At 39.6% G+C, this 20919-nt stretch overlaps 4 protein-coding genes across 4 annotated transcripts; all 4 read left to right on the plus strand.

Moving 5' to 3' along the window:
- Positions 1 to 1142: 1142 nt before the first annotated feature.
- Positions 1143 to 2263, plus strand: LOC131318061 (F-box/kelch-repeat protein At3g23880-like). Its single transcript, XM_058347854.1, has one exon. The coding sequence runs from the start codon at positions 1177 to 1179 to the stop codon at positions 1798 to 1800; it is 624 nt and encodes a 207-aa protein (XP_058203837.1). The 5' UTR covers positions 1143 to 1176; the 3' UTR covers positions 1801 to 2263.
- Positions 2264 to 4851: 2588 nt separating this feature from the next.
- On the plus strand, positions 4852 to 6255 carry LOC131318058 (F-box/kelch-repeat protein At3g23880-like). The gene has a single exon (XM_058347850.1). It carries the CDS (start codon positions 4871 to 4873, stop codon positions 6044 to 6046), a length of 1176 nt encoding a protein of 391 aa, XP_058203833.1. The 5' UTR covers positions 4852 to 4870; the 3' UTR covers positions 6047 to 6255.
- A 5983-nt stretch (positions 6256 to 12238) lies between these two features.
- LOC131317040 (F-box/kelch-repeat protein At3g23880-like) lies at positions 12239 to 13356 on the plus strand. Its single transcript, XM_058346619.1, has 2 exons — positions 12239 to 12372; positions 12471 to 13356. The coding sequence occupies exons 1-2, from the start codon at positions 12239 to 12241 to the stop codon at positions 13354 to 13356; spliced, it is 1020 nt and encodes a 339-aa protein (XP_058202602.1).
- A 3816-nt stretch (positions 13357 to 17172) lies between these two features.
- Positions 17173 to 18322, plus strand: LOC131317041 (F-box/kelch-repeat protein At3g23880-like). Its single transcript, XM_058346620.1, has one exon. The coding sequence runs from the start codon at positions 17192 to 17194 to the stop codon at positions 18320 to 18322; it is 1131 nt and encodes a 376-aa protein (XP_058202603.1). The 5' UTR covers positions 17173 to 17191.
- The last annotated feature ends 2597 nt before the right edge of the window (positions 18323 to 20919 follow it).

A 20919-nucleotide genomic window follows, 5' to 3' on the forward strand; every position in this document is an offset into this window, starting at 1 on the left:
AAAAAAAACCCTCAAGAGGAATGTTAATATTCTCTTTCTTTGGAGAGTGGGAGGAGTAAAATGTTTCCTTCATTGCCAAGTGGGAGGAATGTTTTAATTGTGTTCATGTTTCCATCTTACAGTATATACTAATTGGAAGTATCAGTTATATATGGAATACATTTATAGGTTTTCAACTTGAATCCCTTAAATAAGTATGCTAGCATCTACTGGATTGTGCGTCCTGTTGTCTACCGGTTGTATTTCATGTTACCTTTTGTTGGTTGTGCACCATTATACAGGAGGGTTGTTTATTGAATTGCTTATTGAGAAGCTTATAGATTCTTTGGCTTACAAGTACCTTGTTACCTGTGTTTTCAGTCATCTGTGCTTATTATAACTTTTGTATGCGATATCTCATATGTATTTTTCTGTGTCCCCAGTGTAGACACACGCCCATATGTTATTTTTATGTGTCCCCGGTTTGTCTTGTGTTTACGGCGACTCCTAATTGTGTCGGACCGTCAGACTATATGTTCAAATGAAGAGAGTGTCAGGAAATTCCAATATTCAAGCTCTAAAAGAAGTCTACAAAATGAGACTTGATTCATATCTCTATATTTTTAGACTCACTTCACAATGGAGATGAGTCTTTACTTTTTTTCCACAATTATAACTTTTACATTTAAAAATTACTGTAATTATCATAAAGCTAGTGTCAATCAGAAGATATTCACGAGACCATTTAAAAAATCCATATTACTTATGTACGTGAAGAAAATCCGCATAGACTAGTCAACAATCTCTGAAATCAGCAGTGAATAATCTCGCTGGAACCCTAATACATCCAGACAAGAAACAATGAGAAACTCCTCCCCTCTGGTTTGCGGAAGGCCCTCCGTCGCTTATCTCAGAAATAATTTTTTAATTTTCTTCATGCCGTTCTAAAGTTATCCGTAGAATGGTAGAAAGGGTACGCATTGCAGTAGTTTTAGGAAAATTGGTGCGGGCATGCACGTTATGTAGATAAAAGGGCGTTTAATAACACGGTGTGATAGATGGAGGGGGTTTTCTACAATTTACCTTGATCTTCATACGACAGTTCAATAACTAGGGCCATAAAGTATAAAGCGTTGTACCCTCGTAAATTTGTACTACTACTAGGTTTTGGTCTCAAACCCAGAAAAAGCACCATCCATGGCGACAGAAAGAAACCCGATACTTCATAAAACCAATTCGGCCGAATGTTCAAAGCCATTGCCAAATCTCCCTCATGAAATCATTGTCGAAATACTCTTGAGACTTCCCGTCAAGTCTCTGCTTCGATTCAGGTGCGCTTGCAAATCATGGCGTTTTTTGATTTCGGATCCGAAACTCGTGAAAACACATCTCTGTTCAGCATCTTCGAGCACTGGTTACACCCACTATAGACTCCTCATAAGGAATAATAGTAATCACCATGGCGATTTGAAGTCATGTTCTATCTCTTCGATCATGCGGCATGACCAATCTGATACTGCTGTCGGCATTGATCACCCTTTCGTAGAATCTTCCAATGGATTTTGGATTGAGGGTTCCTGCGATGGGTTGGTGTGCATCCGTACCGATAAGAAAAAAACCATATTCCTGTGGAACCCGTCTACGAAGAAGTATAGGAAGCTGCCAAGTATTACGATACCGTATGACTGGTCCCCGGCATGTGGGTTAGGTTATGACAAGTCTACCGATGATTACAAGGTTGTGTTAGTTTTTAATGGTGGATCTAATACAGACTATCGTCGAAATAAAGTGGCGGTATATGAGTTGAGGGCTGATTCTTGAAGGAGGATAGCAGACTGTCCTCATTCTATTTCTACGGCTGGTAAAGGGAAATTTGTGAGTGGGGCCCTCCATTGGACTGTGAGAGACAGGTCCAGTGAGTTAATCATCTTTCTTGATTTGGCTAAAGAGACATATGGGGAGGTTTCACAGCCTGCTTATAGTAGAGATGGTGGTTTTGTTTCGACAATGAATGTTTTAAGTGGATGCCTCTGTATGCTCTACAGGTATCATGGAGCACATGTTGATCTATGGGTGATGAAGGAATATGGAATAAGAGAGTTTTGGACCAAGTTGGTTATGATTCATGATGTTACACATCCATTATATGGTGAGTATTTCACACCAAAGTGCATTTTGAACAATGGTGACGTTTTAATGGTTGTTGGGTTGTGTTTAGTTCGATACAATCCCAATGATGGAACGTTTAGTTATCCAAAGATTCGTGGGTTTTTCCCAAATTGTAGTGTTTATCCTTATATCGAGAGCCTAGTTTCACCCTGACACTGGTGTACGTTGATGCTGGAATCTGGTGGCAACACCATTATTAAAGGGAATAAAGGTAAAACTAGATGTTTTATTTCTCTTGGTATACTTTCGCGCAGTTTACCTCAAGTTTCTGCTTTTTGTTGTTTACCTTGCTTTAGTACTCTTGTAATGTATTCAGTGTTTGATAATACAACCACGAAAGTGTTTCTTTGCTCATGTTTAGCGAGGTTTAGCAATTGTGGTAAAACTAGCGTGAAAATTGTGGTTTCACTTGCTCGTGTCTTTGACAATGCTTAGAATGAGAATTTTGAAGTTTTTGGAGTTATAAGTGAAAGATGACAGTTAGCCCAACTGTCGATGCATTAAGATTGATGGATGTTCTTGATGTGTAATGCCTCTTCATTTTGATGTCTCATCCATTTGAAATGGAACTCGTTACGTTTTTGTTGATAGGAAATGTGTATTGAAAACTGAAATGGGTAGAGTCCTGTGGGTTGGTGTTCACTCTAATCCTCTCTTACTTGATATGGATTACTTGACTGTGAAATGCATTTGATAGGTCTCCTCTCTCTTTCCCTGTCTCTGCACAAAGAATGCACGATTAGTGCCTACCAGCTCACTCCGATGACTAAGTTAGTTCTGGAATAGAGAAGGGAAACTCAACTTAGTGAGAGAAGAGAGCATATATAGCGGAATGCCTTCATTGAGGATCAAGTTTGGAGGGAGAGCATGCTCCCAATCCTGTGCCGGATGCTGTCACCAATCACCAACCCTGTCTGCCTCCAAGCGCCAGGAGGGATTCAGCCTTGAGCGTGTCGGGTGGGGCTCGAGTGGTCGGCTACGTGGGCCTGCGGGGTTCACTCTGCGCATCTGTACTGACTACTGCCGAAAGGCGTAGCTCTGCTCGCGAGGGGACCGCTCCACGTGGCCTCCCGTGATGATGACGCGTGGCTGGGCCATACGGTACCTGGGCCAAACTCGTCGTATTCCGTTTGTCCTCGCCAGGTGGCCGAATGAGAATGGTGCCACGTGGCCGATCCGATCTTCTCCGTACTAAGCCAGCTGCGGTTTGGTGCAGTCTTTGGCACAACCCGAGTCAGTCCTCCAACCCAGATATCTTCCAAATGGGTGAAGGACCCGCGGGGCCCTTATTCTCGCCTTGGGCCTACGGGCCTAGCGGGATTTGGGTTCGAGAGACCCCATGACCTATTTATGTATTAATCCGGCCTACTACAAGTTCATGTTTATTTTGTGCTCTTCTAACTTAGCGGAAAATCGATGTTCATTTTGGTGGAAGTGAGATGATAAATTTTTTTAGAATGCTTGGGGGACCTTGCTTTGCTTATTTTTAATCCTCGGGGTCATTCGGCTGTTTACTTTCTTCCTTGTTGGATTGTTTTTCCGCGCATTGAGTACTATTTGTGCAATCAGTTGGGGCGCGGCTGATGAATATTTCTTGTTTGTAACCCCAAATCGACCCGACCCCGAAGTTATAGTGGGGTTCAGTGGCAACACCAGTACTAAAGGGAGCAAAGGTTAAATTAGGTCTTCGATTATGCCTTACTAGCCTTGCCCAATTCTTTATAATATTCCACGATGCGTTTACACGAGTTCTTGTTCTTATTCTCCAAGTAATGTACTCAATGTTTGCTGTTAAAACTGAAAAGGAAATGGGGTTCCTTTGCTCATATTTATTTATAGAAGTTTTGGTAAAACCATGCCCATTTATTCGGCCACCAAAAACAGGGAAGGAGCAAGTCAACGGGGTCTTCGCCACTGCACCAAAACGGTGACATTTTGTATGAGCGGGGATTGGTGTGGGTCGTGCGGCGGGGGTAACAACGCTGGAATTTTGAAGGCATAGGTCGAGGAAATTCGGAAATTTTCCAAACATGCCTGATAGATGACTTTTGGTTTTTGACTTTAGTTGAATTGAATGTAAAGTGTCAAGTCTGGACATTCCCACCAAGCTCTAAAACAAGTCTACAAAAAGAGACTTTGATTTTTTACATTTTAGACTTACTTCACAATGGAGATGAGTCTCCACTGTTATTTTTCATTTTTCCACGATAATAACTTTTATATTTTTAAATTAATTATCATAAAACTAGTGATAATTAGAAGATATTCACTGGACCTTTTAAAAAATCCATATTACTGATGTACGTGGAAAAAATCCACGTAAACTGGTCAATGCTCTCTCAGACCAGCATTGAATAAACTCACTGGAACCCTAATACTGCAAGACAAGAAACAATGAGAAACATGCCCCTCCTCTGGTCGGCAGCCCTCCGATGGTTATCTCGAAATAATTTTTTAATTTTCTTCATACCGTTCTAAAGTTATCCATAGAAAGTAGTAGTACATGAATTGGGGTATTTTTGGGAAAGTTGGGGTGCAGGGATTGTGACGTTACGTAGATAAAGGGCGATTAATAACACGGCATGAAAGATGGAGGGGTTTTGTATAATTTACCCTAATCTTGATACGAGAATAACTAGGGCAATAAAGTATAAAGAGTTGTACACTCATAAATTTTTAATACTACTAGGTTTTGGTCCCAAACTGAGCAAAAGCACCATCCATGGCAATCGAAAGAAACCCGATACGTCGAAAACCTGATTGGGCCGAAGATTCAAAGCCATTGCCAAATCTCCCTCAAGAAATTATTGTCGAAATACTCTCGAGACTTTCCGTCAAGTCTCTATTGCGATTCACGTGCGCTTGCAAATCATGGCGTTCTTTGATCTCTCATCCGAAATTCGCAAAAACCCATCTAAGTGTAGCATCGTTAAACACCGATTATACCCACGATAGACTCCTCCTAAGGAATAAAGGATATTACCATCCCGATCTCAACTCATGTTCTATTTCTGCTATTATGTATGAGCAATCTGCTACTGCTGTTAGTCTTGATTGCCCTTTTGTTGGATCTCCTGATTCGATTTCGATTGTGGGTTCCTGCAATGGATTGGTGTGCATCACTATTCACAAGTCAACGATAATTCTATGGAACCCATCTACGAGGAAAGCCAAGAAATTGCCCGAAATTGGAATGCAGCTCAATGAGCTCACAGATTCCGAGCACGCTTTTTCGCCTATGTGGCTTCATGTTTATGGATTTGGTTATGACGAGTCTATTGATGATTACAAGGTGGTGGTAGTTTTCCATGTTAGATTTAAATATATGCAAAGTCAAAATAGAGTGGCGGTGTATACGTCAAGGACTGATTCTTGGAGGAGGATTGGAGACTGTCCTCATTGTCTTGATAGGACTTGTTTAGGGAAATTTGCGAGTGGGGCACTCCATTGGATTCCGATTGTCCGGTCCAAGGACATTATTGTCTCTCTTGATTTGGCTAGAGAGACATTTGGGGAGGTTTCACAACCTGATTATGTTGATTCTTGTCGTAACTTGACAATGGATGTTGTAGGTGGATGCCTCTATACGCTCTACAATTCTAATAGATTGGGTGTTGAGCTATGGGTGATGAAGGAATATGGTATAAGAGAGTCTTGGACCAAGTTGGTTGCGATTCATGATAAGACACATTCATTGTATGGTCAGCTTTTCAAACCATTGTTCATTTTGAAGAATGGCGACATTTTAATGGCTGTTAGGGGGCATTTAGTTCAGTACAATCCGAAAGATGGAAGTTTTTTTTATCGAACGGTTGACAAGTGTTTCCTATCTTTTCGTGCTTATCCCTATATTGGGAGTCTAGTTTCACCCGACACTGATGCAGACAATAGAGTTTAGTGACAACGCCAACGTTGAAGGGGATGAAGGTAAAATTTGATGTTTTATTGTCTCTTACCACACTTTTCCAACTTTAAATAGAGTCATAGTTTTTCGTATTTACCGTTTTTCATCACTCATTGATGTATTCTGTGTAGATGATACAAGCAACTAAGTGTTTTTATTATTTTTTCTCATGATACAAGCAATAAAGCAGATAGTAAACTCCATACCCTCAGTAAAAAAATATGGTTTTAAAGACCAGCTATGAGTACATATATACATGAGGTACGTATGTCTTTCGGATCCGTCTCGGATTTACAAAAATAACTCATTTTATCCAGAATACATTATTTATGACCGGTCATAAAAGATCGGTGTATTTATGACCAGTCATAAATAGTGTATCCGGGTCATATCCGGATAAAATTTCTTTGTACGTAACATGTTCCTATGGAGTTTATAGCCTTAATAGGATAGTGATGTTCTTTGGTGAATACTAGTAAATTTTTACGATAAAAATAGTCATGGGTAGGTGTGCTGATCAGAAATTGTAATTTTGAGTACGTATTTGTTACAAGAGGTAACTTAGAGTGAAATTTTGTTTTTGACGGGTGAAATGAAAAAAAATGTACGCACAAAAGTTCCTTGCACAAGGATCGGACTGGGTCTAGTGAGAAGCTGCTTCCTTTTTTTTTATCCCCCCATTTTATCCCCCCATGGTGAAAAGCAAGTTGCCATTAGATTTGACCACCTCGTGCACTGACATTCGAAAACTGTATGCACTGTCATGTCCAAATATCACACTGTTTATATCCAATTTTGGCCAAAATTAAAAGAAGAATGGGAGATGACATGTGGGGATCTGGATTTCGTTTGATACGCATCATTGGGACATTTAGTCCAAGTTTGAACTCAATAGAATGAAATGGGTCTCCATTAGGTTTCCGAATTGGGCTTAATTAATGCCCAAAATTTCATTTAAAAGCATGTCAGGCCTTACATAAAAAGTCCACAACAAGGGGCTAAGTTTCATTTTTTGAAAAGAAGCTCAGATAAAAATTCCATGGATTTTATCCATGGACAAGTTTAGGTGAGGCCCAAGTGTCGGTCAAGGCAAGCCAAGCCTTTAAGTAGGTCCAAATCAGTTAAAGGCCCAAGTGTGGGCCTAAGTAAAAAGAGGAGAATGGGGAGGCCCAAAGTTATTCTCCAACCGGCAGGAAGGAAGGCATGACTGACACATGAAGGCCATGCAGGCCTCCAGATCAGCTCCCGTAGGCCATAAGCGGCTCTCCAAGGAGCTTACTCAGGCCTAGAGAGACAGCTTAAGCCTAAGCCAACCAAAAAGGAAGGATCAAGTCCCAAGGGACTCCTTTTTTCAGAATCTTCATAAACGAGGAATTTATTTTTAAGTGGATTGGGACCCACAAGCAAGGGATAAAAGCTAGCAAAAGTAGCTTTTTCCTTTGGTTTTGGCCAAAGTATTTCGGCCTTTAATGTTGGATGGCCAAAGAAATGACCCTTGGCGACATTTGGGGCTTGAGGAGGAGCTCCAAGCAGCTCAAAGTATCTAGAAGCATCTCTTTAACGGCAGCTTGAAGTGCTTTTTCAGCAAGATATCATGGATGGAAGAAGCTCAAAGGTCTAGGGATCATGCAGCCGATTTCTTGGAGTAAAGAGCAAAATAGGGGACATGCACGTTTTGGACTCGTATTGGGTTTTCAAAATGATTTGTTTAGGGTTCTTGTAAAAAATAAACACAATCTAATATTAGAAAAAATGAATACAAAATATCTAACTTTGCTTCATAATCTAGATTATGAAGAAAAGTTGAACAAAATAAGTGGTTTCAGATCAATGTTTTGAGACCCGAGATGGGTCAAGAATACGTATGTATTTGTGATGTATGTACCTTTGTATATGTACCTCTAGCAAAGCTAGTTTTAAAAACTAGCTATGAGTACACACATGGGGTACATACCAAAAAAAATCCTCAACGCAACGGTTAGTTGTAATATCCTCTCACATGATTTGGACCTCATATATGTGTAGGTTCCACACTATGTGAGAGAGATATTACAAATAATTGTGGACAAGCACTCTGAGGGCTTTATGATCAAATGCAAACATCCTAAAGTTTAGGATGTACAAGGCACTTTAGGATGTTTGAGTTTAGGATGTACAAGGCACTTTAGGATGTTTGCATTTGATCATAAAGCCTGCAAAACACTCTAGGATGTTTGCATTTGATCATAAAGCCCTCCTAGTGTTTGTCCATAGCTAACTCCGATCCACCAGCTGCATCAGAACGACAATATCCTTTTTAAATCAATCTTCAAAACCTAAAGAAACATGAATCAATGGCTGAGGTATCCAAATTAAAAAGACAAGACAAATTAACAGAGGTAGATCACACAGAAATTCTCACCCAAATCGGGATTGAAGTTCACAAGCATAACTTTAATTTCTAATCCAGTTGAAATCCATATGCCTTCAAAAAGGTTTGAGTGAAAATTTCCCCCTTCATCGATATATTGAATGGCCTTCGAGATGCCCTGCCCAACAATCACTTTTATTGGTTACAAAACAAGATTGAAATAAATGTTGTAAACAAAAACTAATTGAAAACTTGTTGATAGTTACTCTTCAACTCCAAGTATATTGTTTTATCCTTGTTGAGGGTCCACATACGTGTTTCACCAACTCCTTGGTCCAACCATTCTTGAATACCATGGGATGGGATGGGAGGTGCTCAACCATTACTTGATTGTCGATATACTCCACTTCTATGCTCCTATTCAAGGAATCTTGGAATTGAAGGATGGTCAAAAGCAGTCATCAACTTGCTCGTCTTTTCGGCTTTCCCATTCGTTTGGAACATGCGAGAAAAGTCACGTCTATAGATATCTTTGTGCTCCACTTGTTAGAACCGTACCACATGCTATCAAACATCGACCAAGGTACACGCTCCACAACATTAGTGGAACAAAGAATGGGAATAGACCGCACGGGTTGCTCCATAGAGACTGTTAATACACACATAAAAAAAAATTGTGAACAATCATTTCACAAAAGACCCACACCCAAGGCGTCTACCACAACAAATTCCCTATCAGCAAAAGGGACACAAGAACTTGAAATTCATTGATTGCCTTACTGCGAGTGGTTTAGTTGGAAAGTAATGGAGGGAGAACTAGAGGTGTCAAACGTGTGTGCCGTGCCGTGCCGTGTCATTCAACTTCCGTGCCAACCGTGCTTTGTACCGTGCCCGTTTACTTAAATCGTATCGTGTCGTGCCGTGCCATTTTTAATCGTGTCGTGTCGTGCCCATTTACTTAAATTGTGTCGTGTCGTGCCGCGCTGTTTTTCAATCGTGTCGTTTTGGGCCGGGCCTATTTACTTAAATCATGTTGTGCCATGCCAGCCCGTTTTTAAATCATGTCTTGTCGTGCCGTGCCGGGCCCATTTACTTAAATCGTGTAGTGTCGTGCCGTGCTCGCCTGTTTTTTAATCGTGTCGTACCGTGCTGGCCCGTTTACTTGATCGTGTCGTTTCGTGCCATTTTTCAATCGTGTCGTGCTTCGTGCAATGCCTGTTTTACTTGGTCGTGGCGTTTTTAATCGTGTCGTGCCCGTTTAGAGGTGTTAAACAGGTCATGCTTTCATTCGTGCAAAAAATGAAGTAGATTGGTTATCATATATACTTGATCACACATAACAAAAAATTCCTATTAATGAATCTACATCCCGATGAATGGGCTTCCAAAACCTAATAGACCCGAAAATTTGCGAGAGTGATTAAAACACTATGAATAAAAAAATGAACGGTATGGATCGTCATAACTGTGTCGCAATCGTGTGGCTACCATACATTGGACTATAGCGGAATACATTGGTTTAGAACCAAATAAGTTAGTTATATAGATTTGAAAGGTAGCTGCAGACTCATTTTTTCGAATGCTCGATCTAAACCGTTACTATTTAAGATCTTGTTAAATTTATCATTCTCCCCTAAATAGGTGAGAATCGGATGTCGGAAACCACATGATCGGAACACATTCGGTGCTTCCAAAGGCAATAAAGTCCTATAATGCACCACTTGAGGGTCGCCAGAGCTGTTTTTTGAAAATTTGAACCGTCTACCTTTTATGTGGGAGTGATTATATCATTCGTGCAAGAAATAAAGTAAATTGGTTATCGTTATATACTTGATCGCACATAACAAAAAATCTCCTATTAATGAATTTACGTCCCGATGAAAGGGCTTCCAAAACCCGATAGACCCGAAAAATTTGTGAGAGTGATTAAAACACCAAGAACAACAAAATGAACGGTATGGATCGTCACAATTGTGTTGCAATTGTTTGGCTACTGTACAAGATGCCCGTTTTTATAGAATAAAATTATATAATATATAGTAGTTGTTCCAATTAAAAGCACAACAAGATTTTTGGCCTTGGTGGTTTGATATGTGTGTTAAGTCCTCAAGGACTTGGGTTCGAACCCCATAGAGATTATTTTTTTATAACTAATTTTGTTTCTTATTTATTATTAGTTGTTCCAAGTAAAAACATAACATGACTAGTGGCCTTGGTGGTTTGTAATGTGTGACAAGTTCCATAGGACTTGAGTTTGAATCACATGGAGGTTTTTCTTTAAAATTAGTTTTTTTCCTTTTTTATTGTTAGTTGTTCCAATTTAAAAACTTATTTTTTATAAATTATGAAACTAAAATGCCTTGTTTTGCAACTAAAATTATTGTTAATTAATCACATTATATTTACGAGTCACAAAACAAATTATCTAATAATTTTTTTCCCGTGCCTTGTGTCATGTCCTTTCGTTTCCGTCAACCCGTGTTGACAACTAATTCCGGCCAAATGGCCCCATAATATCTGTTCAAACTTTCCAGAACTGATCTTTGCCTTATCAACTACAACATGTATAATTTCGACGCAAAACTGAGATGATACAGAAAATCACCATTTTTGAACCAAGCACAGTATCATCCGTATTAACAGCTTCGAGTTCTAAAATGAGATGCATGAGTACAATACATACTTTAATAGGAGAACACCTTAAAGCGGCTCTGATACCACTGTTAGAAATTGACGCAGCGGAAGTTCAATTTTGGATTACCTCTTGGAAGTAACGACGACGGACAGGTAATGGCGTTCTACCTCGTTGAGAGCTTGCTTGAGAGAACCCCACGAATCCAGCTTGCTCCGGTGATGTGTATACTACCAGAGTTATACACCCATATCCACAATCTAAGACCAACAAGAGTGATAGAGATTTTTCCCGTGTGTTCCATGGCTACAACAGGAGTGATTTAACAGGGGAAAAACCAAAGGGCTTGAAACCTCCCACGAGAAACCAAAAAGCTTGAAACCACTGCCATGAATTTGCCCTTTTGGATTTCCACCGTAGAACACTTGTGCTCCCCAAGAAAACTCCTGAGTTGCCCACTCATGGGCGCATTGATTACAGAGTAGATCGAGGAAATTCGGAAATTTTCCAAAAGATCCATGATACATGGCTTTTGCCAACTCTAAAGTACGAACCCGCTAGGAATTAAGAATTGATAGGAAGAATTTAAAGTGTCAGGATATTCCAATCAACCTCTAAAATATGTCTACAAAAAGCGACTTGGTTTCTATCTCTATAATTTTAGACTTCATAATGGAGATGAGTTCCTACTTTTATTTTTCATTTTTCCTCCTTAATAGGTTTTACATTTTTTAATTAATTATCATAAAATTAGTAACAATCAGAAAATATTCACGAGACCTTTGAAAAAATCTATGTTACAATGCTTTATATATAGACTGGTCAACGCTCTCTGAGATGTGAATAATCTATCTGGCCAGAACTCTAATACAACAAGACAAGAAACACCCCGCCTTTGGTCGGCGGAAGGCCCCCCGACGATTATCTCAAAAATAATTACGGGAGTATTGAATTTCTTCATGCCGTTCTAAAGTTATCCGTAGAAAGTGTACGCATTGGGGAAGTTTTACGAAAATTGGTGCGGGTATTGTGATGTTATTTAGATTAAACGGCGTTTAATAACACGGTGTGATAGATGAAATAGATGAAGGAAGTTTTCTACAATGTACCCTGATCTTGATACGACAATTCAATAACTAGGGCCATAAACTATAAAGTTTTACTACAACTAGGTTTTGGTCCCAAACCAGAAGAAGCACCATCCATGGCGATAGAAAGAAACCCGATACTTCGTAAAATCGATTGGGCCGAAGGTTCAAAGCCATTGCCAAATCTCCCTTATGAAATCAATGTCGAAATACTCTTGAGACTTCCCGTCAAGTCTCTGCTGCGATTCAGGTGCGCTTGCAAACATGGGGTTCTTTGATTTCCGATCCGAAATTCGCAAAAACCCATCTCAGTTTAGCATCTTCGAACATTGGTTATAACCACCATAGACTCCTAGAGACTACGGATTTCCATCGCGATTTCAAGTCATGTTCTATTCCATCTATCATGCGGCATGAGCAATCTGATACTGCTGCTAGCGTTGATTGGCCTTTCGTGGAATCTCCTAATCGATTTTGGATTGAGGGTTCCTGCGACGGGTTGGTGTGCCTCCATACTGGTAAGAAAAAAACCATATTCCTGTGGAACCCGTCTACGAAGAAGTATAGGAAGCTGCCAAGTATTACGATACCGTATGACTGGTCCCCGGGATGTGGGTTAGGTTATGACTCATTTACTGATGATTACAAGGTGGTGTTAGTTCTTAATGGTGGATCTAATAGGGACTATCATCTAAATAAAGTGGCCGTGTATACATTAAGAGCTGATTCTTGGAGGAGGATAGCAGACTTTCCTCATTCTATTATTATGGCTGGTAAAGGGAAATTTGTGAGTGGGGCCCTCCATTGGACTGTGAGTGACGGGTCCAGTAAGTTGATCGTCTCTCTTGATTTGGCTAAAGAGACATATGGGGAGGTATCGCAACCTGATTATAATAGAGATGGTGGTCTTCTTTCGACGATGGATGTTTTAAGTGGATACCTCTGTATGCTCTGCAAGTATCCTAGAGCTCATGTTGATCTATGGGTGATGAAGGAATATGGAAAAACAGAGTCTTGGACCAAGTTGGTTGCGATCCATGATGTTACACATCCATTGTACGGTGAGTATTTCACACTTTGGTGCATTTTGAACAATGGTGACATTTTATTGGTTGTCAAGGAGAGTTTAGTTCGATACAGTCCTAATGATGGAACTTTTAGTTATCTGAAGATCCACGGATTTTTCCCGTATTGTAATGCTTATCCTTATATTGAGAGCCTAGTTTCACCCTGAAACGGGTACTGTCGACGTTGGAAGCTGTGGCAACACATATATTAAAGAGTGCTGCTATCCGTACCGACGGATTTCCCACCGAAATCGTACCGACGGCCTCGCCGGGCCGTCTCCGGCCACCGGATGGCGGATCCGAACCGTCCAATAATTCTAAAAAAAAAAAAACCGAAGGGCCCTACGCGAGAAACAACGGCATCCGATGTGTGTAGTATATACACGAAAAAAAAGAGTGCTTGATCCAACACCCTACACACATCGGATGCCGTTGTAATATACACAAAAAAAAGAGTGCTTGATCCAACACCCTACACACATCGTATGCCGTTGTAATTACATATATACACGAATAAAAGAGTGCTTGATCCAACACCCTACACACATCGGATGCCGTTGTAATTACATATCTACACGAATAAAAGAGTGTTTGATCCAACACCCTACACACATCGGATGCCGTTGTTTCTCGCCCAAGGCCCCTCGGTTTTTTTTTATAAAATTATTGGACGGTTCGGATCGGCCGTCCGGTGGCCGGAGACGGCCCGGTGAGGCCGTCGGTACGATTTCGGTGGGAAATCCGTCGGTACCTATATCTTTTCCGTATATTAAAGGGAACAAAGGTAAAATTAGATGTTTTGATTTCTCTGTTGCTTGCTACACTTTCGCGCACTTTGCCTAAAGTTTCTGCTTTTTATTGTTTATACCTTGCTTTAGTACTCTGGTGATGTATTCAGTGTTTGATAATACAACCACAAAAGCTTTTCTTTGCTCGTGTTTAGCGAGGTTTAATTAGCAAAATTGTGGTTTCACTTGCTTGTGTCTTTGACAATGCTTAAAATGATGGGGCGTTGAAGTTACAAGTAGATGAAAATTTGGAAATTTCGGAACTCATTGCGATTTTGTTGAAAGGAAATGCATTGAGAGTCAATGCTAAATTCTTTGTTGATAGTCCAAACCTTCCACTCTCTGTGTTCTCGCCGTCCATAAGCCAGTTTGGAATGAATGTATAGCCGCAATGGCGTGTACGGTAGAGGAATGAGGAAAGCATTGGGCTTTGGCAATAGTTGATGGTCAATTTGGTGCTTGGATTTTTGTTTCTGCTTTGTGCCGGTGTGCTCTTGATCCTTTTAATCTTTGAAATCCTTTATAAAGATTAATAAATCCTTTTTTCTTAGCAAAAAAAAGAAGCTTGAAATTCATTGATTGCCTTTAGTGCGACTGGTTTAGATGGAAAGCAATCGATGGAAACAATACATGATACGTTGTTTGTTTTGACAACTTTGGTCACGATGAGGTCCTTTTAGGTTGGTTTGGACACCAAGTTATAAAAAAAAAAAAACAGAAAAGAAGAGGGAAAAAAAAACCTTGGGTCACAATGTGCCGCTTATATATGATGATTAGGTGTTGATGTGGATCTTGATTATTTGGTATCCTGAAGGAGTAGGTCCAGGAAATTCGAAAATTTTCCAAACATGCATGATAGATGGCTTGTTTATTGCATTGAAAAGTTTGTGAAATTCAAAAAGTTTCAAACATTTGTTAAATTCGAAAAGTTTTCGAATTGCCCTTGTGCATGTTTATTGCATTGAAATTGATTCCAGATTTTCATTAGACACCGCTGTTAACACTAATTCACTCCGGAGGGACACAGAAAACCTATACGTACCGACCACATCCCAACCGAAATTGTTCCGACGGCCACGCCGGGCCGTCTACGGTCACCGGACAGCCGATCCGAGCCGTCCAAAAATTCTAAAAAAAAAACGAAGAGGCTCTCACGAGAATCAATGGCATCCGATGAGTGTATGGTGCTTAAATCAAACACCCTATTTTTCGTGTATATATGTGTAGGGTGTTTGAATCAAGCACCCTATTTTTCGTGTATATATGCTCAGAGGGACAAGTCTACTTTCACAATGGAGATGAATCTCTACTTTCATTTTTTATTTTTCCACGATAATAAATTTTATATTTGAAAATTAATTATCATAAAACTAGTGACAGTCAAAAGATATTCACGAGACCTTTTAAAAAATTCATATTACTTCTGTACGTGGAGAAAATCCACATAGAGTGGTCAACTCTCTCTGAAACCAGCAATGTATAATCTCGCCGGAACCCTAATACTTCAAGACAAGAAACAGTGAGAAACACCCCACCTTTGGTCGGCAAAAGGTCCCCCCCGATGCTTATCTCAGAAATAATTTTTTAATTTTCTTCATGTTGTTCTATAGTTTCCCATAGAGAGTGTACGCATTGGGGTAGTTTTAGGAAGATTGGTGCAGGGATTGTGACGATTATTAGAAAAAGGGCGTTTAATAACACGGTGTGATAGATGGAGGGGGTTTTCTACAATTTACCCTAATCTTCATACGACAATTCAATAACTAGGGCCATAAAGTATAAAGCGTTGCACCGTCTATCACACCGTGTTATTGACGTAAGTTCGTGATCGCATTATACGTGATGTCATTTTTATTTTACATGTCTTATTGCCTTGAAATGGATCGAATTCTATGTTTTGGTTGATGGGAAATGAGTATTGGAAACTGCAATATCGAAATCCACGTTTATTTTGTACGTGTGCTTCTTACTTTGACAAACATTGGTATTGTTTTTGGTGGAAGCCAAAAGATTAAAATGGTCTAGAATGCATGTGGACCTTGCTTTGCTCTGCTTATTTTTATTTCCTTGGGATTACTTGGCTGTTACTTTGTCATAGTTGGACTGTTTTTCCACTCGTTTTGCTATTTTTTTGATTAGTTATGGCCGATGAATACTTGTTGAGAAAAAGCTAAGAGAATCGTCCCAATAGTCTTGTGGATGTGTCCAAATTCTATCATCCAGTTGGCACAAGCTAACCCAAACCTAGTGAATCTCATTGTTGACGGCTGTTTTTTGGGTGCAGTTAGCAAATAGGGTCTTTTTAGGGTTTGGGCTTGGCCTATTTTTGTTGGTCTCCTATCAACGTTTGGGTCTTGGGAAATTTTAGGTTAGTAATTTTTCCTTCGGGTGCTCTTTTTCTTTTAATCTTTGTATCCTTTCAGAGATTAATAAAAAAAATTTGCTGAGGAAAAAAAAAACAATAATTCACTCCAGAGGGAGTTGTTGGTGTAAGTTTTGATTTTTGACTCTAGTTGAATTGAACGTGTCTTGATTAATTTGGAGAGTATTGGGTTGGAGATGCCCAAGACCATGTTCAATCACGCTCTCTATATGTTCTTCAAATATAAAGTGTGAGGACATTCTAATCAAGCTCTAAAATAAGTCTGAAAAAAGGGACTTGATTTATATCTCTTTATTTTTAAGCTCACTTCACCTTGGAGATGAGTTTTTATTTTTTATTGTCTATTTTACCACGATATTCACTAGACTTTTTAAAAAATCCACATTACTTATGTACATTATATGTGGAGAAAATCCGCTTAAACTAATTAACGCTCCCTAAGATCATGAATGATTAATGTCGCTGGAACCCTAATACTACAAGACACGAAACAATGAGAAACACCCCTCCCCTGGTACGAGGAAGGCCCTCTGATACTTATCTCAGAAATAATTTTTTTATTTTCTTCATGCATGTTGTTCTAAAGTTTATCCAAAGATAGTAGTATATGCATTGGGGTATTTTTGGGAAAATTGAGGTGCGGGATTGTGATGTTATGTAGATAAAGGGTGTTTAATAACACGGTGTGATAGATGGAGGGGACCCTTATATAATTTACCCTAATCCTGATGGAGTACGACAATAACCAGGGAAGTAAAGTATAAAGAGTCGTACCCTCGTAAATTTTACTACAACTAGGTTTTGGTCCCAAACCTGGCAAAAGCACCATCCATGGCGACAGAAAGAAACCCGATACGTCATAAAACCCATTGGGCCGAAGATTCAAAGCAATTGCCAAATCTCCCTAATGAAATCAATGTCGAAATACTCTTGAGACTTCCCGTCAAGTCTTTGCTACGATTCAGGTGCGCTTGCAAATCATGGTGTTCTTCGATTTCCGATCCGAAATTCGTGAAAACCCATCTCAGTTTAGCATCTTCGAACCCTAGTTATACCCACCAAAGACTCCTTATAACTAATGATCCCCTTTGTGATATCAAGTCATGTTCTATTTCTTCTATCATGCGGCATGAGCAATCTGTTACTGCTGTGGGCGTTGATTACCCTTTCGTTCCTAAAAGATTTTGGATTGAGGCTACCTGCGACGGGTTGGTGTGCGTCCATACTGATAAGAAAACCATATTCCTGTGGAACCCGTCTACGAAGAAGTCGAGGAAGCTGCCCAGTATTACGATACCGTATGACTGGTCCCCGGCATGTGGGTTAGGTTATGACACATCTACTGATGATTACAAGGTGGTGTTAGTTTTTAATGGTGGATCTAATAGGGACTATCATCGAAATAAAGTGGCGGTGTATGCATTAAGGGCTGATTCTTGGAGGAGGATAGCAGACTGTCCTCATTCTATTCCTATGGCTGGTAAAGGGAAATTTGTGAGTGGGGCGCTCCATTGGACTGTGAGTGGCAGTTCCAGTGTTGAGTTAATCGTCTCTCTAGATTTGGCTAAAGAGACCTATGGGGAGGTTTTGCAACCTGATTATAATAGCGATGGTGTTTTTCTTTCGACGATGGATGTTTTAAGTGGATACCTCTGTATGCTCTGCAGGCAGTGGCGGAATCATGGAGTTCATGTTGATCTATGGGTGATGAAGGAATATGGAATAAGAGAGTCTTGGACCAAGTTGGTTGCGGTTCATGATGTTACACATCCATTGTATTATTTGTATGGTGAGAATTTCACACCAAAGTGCATTTTAAACAATGGTGACGTTTTAATGGTTGTCAGGATGTGTTTAGTTCGATACAATCCCAATAATGGAAAATTTAGTTATCCAAAGATTTGTGGGGTTTTTCCAAATTATAGTGTTTATCCTTATATTGAGAGCCTAGTTTCACCCTGACACTGGAATCTGGTGGCGACACGAATAAAGGTAAAACTAGATGTTTTTATTTCATCTCTTGCTAAACTTTCGAGCACTTTACCTAATGTTTCGGCTTTTTGTTGTTTACCATGCTTTAGTACTCTTGTGATGTATTCAGTGTTTGATAATACAACAATGCAGAAGTGTTCCTTAATTTGCCCATGTTAATTTACTGATGTTTAACAAAATGTGGTAAAACCATCTGTTAACTAATGTGAAAATTTTGGGAACATGAGTGAAAGATGACAGTTAACCCAACTGTTGATGCACTATTGATATATGTTCTTGATATGGAATGCCTCTTCGTTTTGATGTCTCATCCCTTTGAAATGGAACTCATTACGTTTTTGTTGATAGGAAATGTGTATTGGAAACTGAAATGGGTAGAGTCCATGTTTATTTTGTGCTCTTCTAACTTAGCGGAAAATCAATGTTCATTTTGGTGGAAGAGAGAAGATTCATTTTTTTTATTATGCTTGGGGGACCTTGCTTTGCTTATTTTTAATCCTTCGGTCATTTGGACCGTGCCAAAATTAAACGTGTCGTGCCCGTGCCAGTCCGGCCCGTTTGACACCTCTACGTGGATTAGCTTATGTTAGTTTTTACATGTTTTCAGGAAATGAGAATGAAAACGTGTGATCCCCATAATCGAATTGCTTATATTGTAGTCTCTGTGAAGTGAAGACTTGCACTTCCTTCGTGTTACAACTTTGTCCAATAATGAGAGCTTACTCTGTTTATTTTGCAATTGTAATGTCATAAGAACCTAATCTAGCACTTGCGCAGCTCTGGAGGGTACCTGCACGAGATGGTTCTTTGGGAACCTTTATTTGTGTAATTATGGCTGTTCACAGTACTTGTCAATGGTTAATCTAGTTACTATTTTGCTTCTGATAGAGCTTATCCTCTAGTAGACGTGAGGTTGCAGTTAGTCATTGGACCAACCTTGAGGGCCGAATGAGATTGTAACATCACAAGCGTTCTTTACAAAAGTACTCTCGGACGTAACAAAGGGACCGGCTTATCTGCACTTCAATACCATATTTTAGGAAAGAGCCGTATCTGAATCGTCCATCTCGGCATTTAATGGTCCAAATTTGTTGAAAGACTCTAACCGGTACGAGTCTAAGAAAATCCAGACCATTGAAAATACTCTTGGACAGTCAAAATTGCACGACCGGATGGCTACAAAGCCAGAACTGGTTACTTTTGTTAGGTGTGATTCATAGCTTGTTCATAGCCTCATTACAAACGCGAAGATACAAGCACTCACGGCAAGGGCATATGAAGGAGGTTTTGTTTTCCGATAACTCCTTTTGATAGTCCAAACCTTCCACTCTTTGTGTTTTGCCGTCCATAATTAAGCTAGCCACTTTGGAATGTTTTTGCCGTCCTTAAGCCAGTTTGGAATGAATGTGTGCCTGTTAAAGTAGTTTAGTAACCATTAATATGGTCTAGAAATGGAGGGTTAATTGGGTATTGTATATAGCCACAAAGGTGTGTAAAGGTGGAGGAATGAGGAAAGCATTGGGCATTAATTGGCAATATGGTCACCAGTAAGAAGCTTGAAATTAATTCATTGATTGCCTTACTGCGAGTGGTTTAGTTGGAAAGCAATGGAAGGAAACAATACATGATACATAGTAATTGTGTGGACGACTCTAGTCTCAATGAGGTGCTTGTAAGCTGGTTCAGACATCAAGTTATAAAAAAATAAAAACAAAAAAAGAGAAAAAAAACCTTGGGTCACAATGTGCCATTAAAGATGATTAGATGTTGATGTGGATCTTGAATCTTTGTTATAGTGCGGAATCCACTGGGAGATTTACGTTAATACAGGTATCACACCACCCATTTGTATTTTAAGAATGGAGACATTGCAACGGAAGTGTGTTTACTTCGGTACAATTCGAAAGATGGAGAAACCATCTGTTAAACTACTAAGAAACTTGTGGCTTCATATCCCTATACCTTTGGCAATGCTTAAACATGATGGGGTGATAAGGTTTCACTTGATTCTTTTACGACGCTACTTTTTGAAAGTCGAAGGAATAGGCAGATGAAAATTTTTAAAACATCGATGACAGAAGACACTTCACTTAAGTGAGCTGTTTGATGCATTTATATTGACGTAAGTTCTTGATTGCATTATACTTGATGTCATTTTCAGAACATCGATGACAGAGGACACTTCACTTCAGTCACCTGTTGATGCATTATTGACATAAGTTCGTGATCGCATTATATGTGATGTCATTTTCATTTTTATGTCTTATCATCTTGAAATGGATCGAATTCTATGTTTTGGTTGATGGGAAATGAGTATCGGAAACTGCAATATCAAAATCCATGTTTATTTTGTGCACTTCTAACTTTTACAAACATTGATGTTCGTTTTGCTTTTGCTCTGCTTATTTTTATTTCCTGGGGATTATTTGGCTGTTGAATTCGTCATATAGTTGGGCTGTTTTTCCACTTGCTATTTCTGCGATTATTTAGGGCCGATGAATACTTCTCGGGTTCTTGTTGATAACCCCTAGTGATCCCAACCAAGACGTGAAAGATCATCGAGCCAA

This window comes from Rhododendron vialii, chromosome 2a (genome assembly GCF_030253575.1).
Source record: "Rhododendron vialii isolate Sample 1 chromosome 2a, ASM3025357v1".
In the NCBI taxonomy this organism is placed as follows: Eukaryota; Viridiplantae; Streptophyta; class Magnoliopsida; order Ericales; family Ericaceae; genus Rhododendron; species Rhododendron vialii.

Excerpts from the sequence above, each read along its gene's own strand:
- LOC131318058 (XM_058347850.1), top strand. The coding sequence starts at position 4,871 with ATGGCAATCGAAAGAAACCCGATACGTCGAAAACCTGATTGGGCCGAA.
- LOC131317040 (XM_058346619.1), top strand. The coding sequence starts at position 12,239 with ATGGCGATAGAAAGAAACCCGATACTTCGTAAAATCGATTGGGCCGAA. Across the intron at positions 12,373-12,470 it reads AAGTCTCTGCTGCGATTCAG|ACTCCTAGAGACTACGGATT; the intron begins GTGCGCTTGCAA and ends TAACCACCATAG.
- LOC131318061 (XM_058347854.1), top strand. The coding sequence starts at position 1,177 with ATGGCGACAGAAAGAAACCCGATACTTCATAAAACCAATTCGGCCGAA.
- LOC131317041 (XM_058346620.1), top strand. The coding sequence starts at position 17,192 with ATGGCGACAGAAAGAAACCCGATACGTCATAAAACCCATTGGGCCGAA.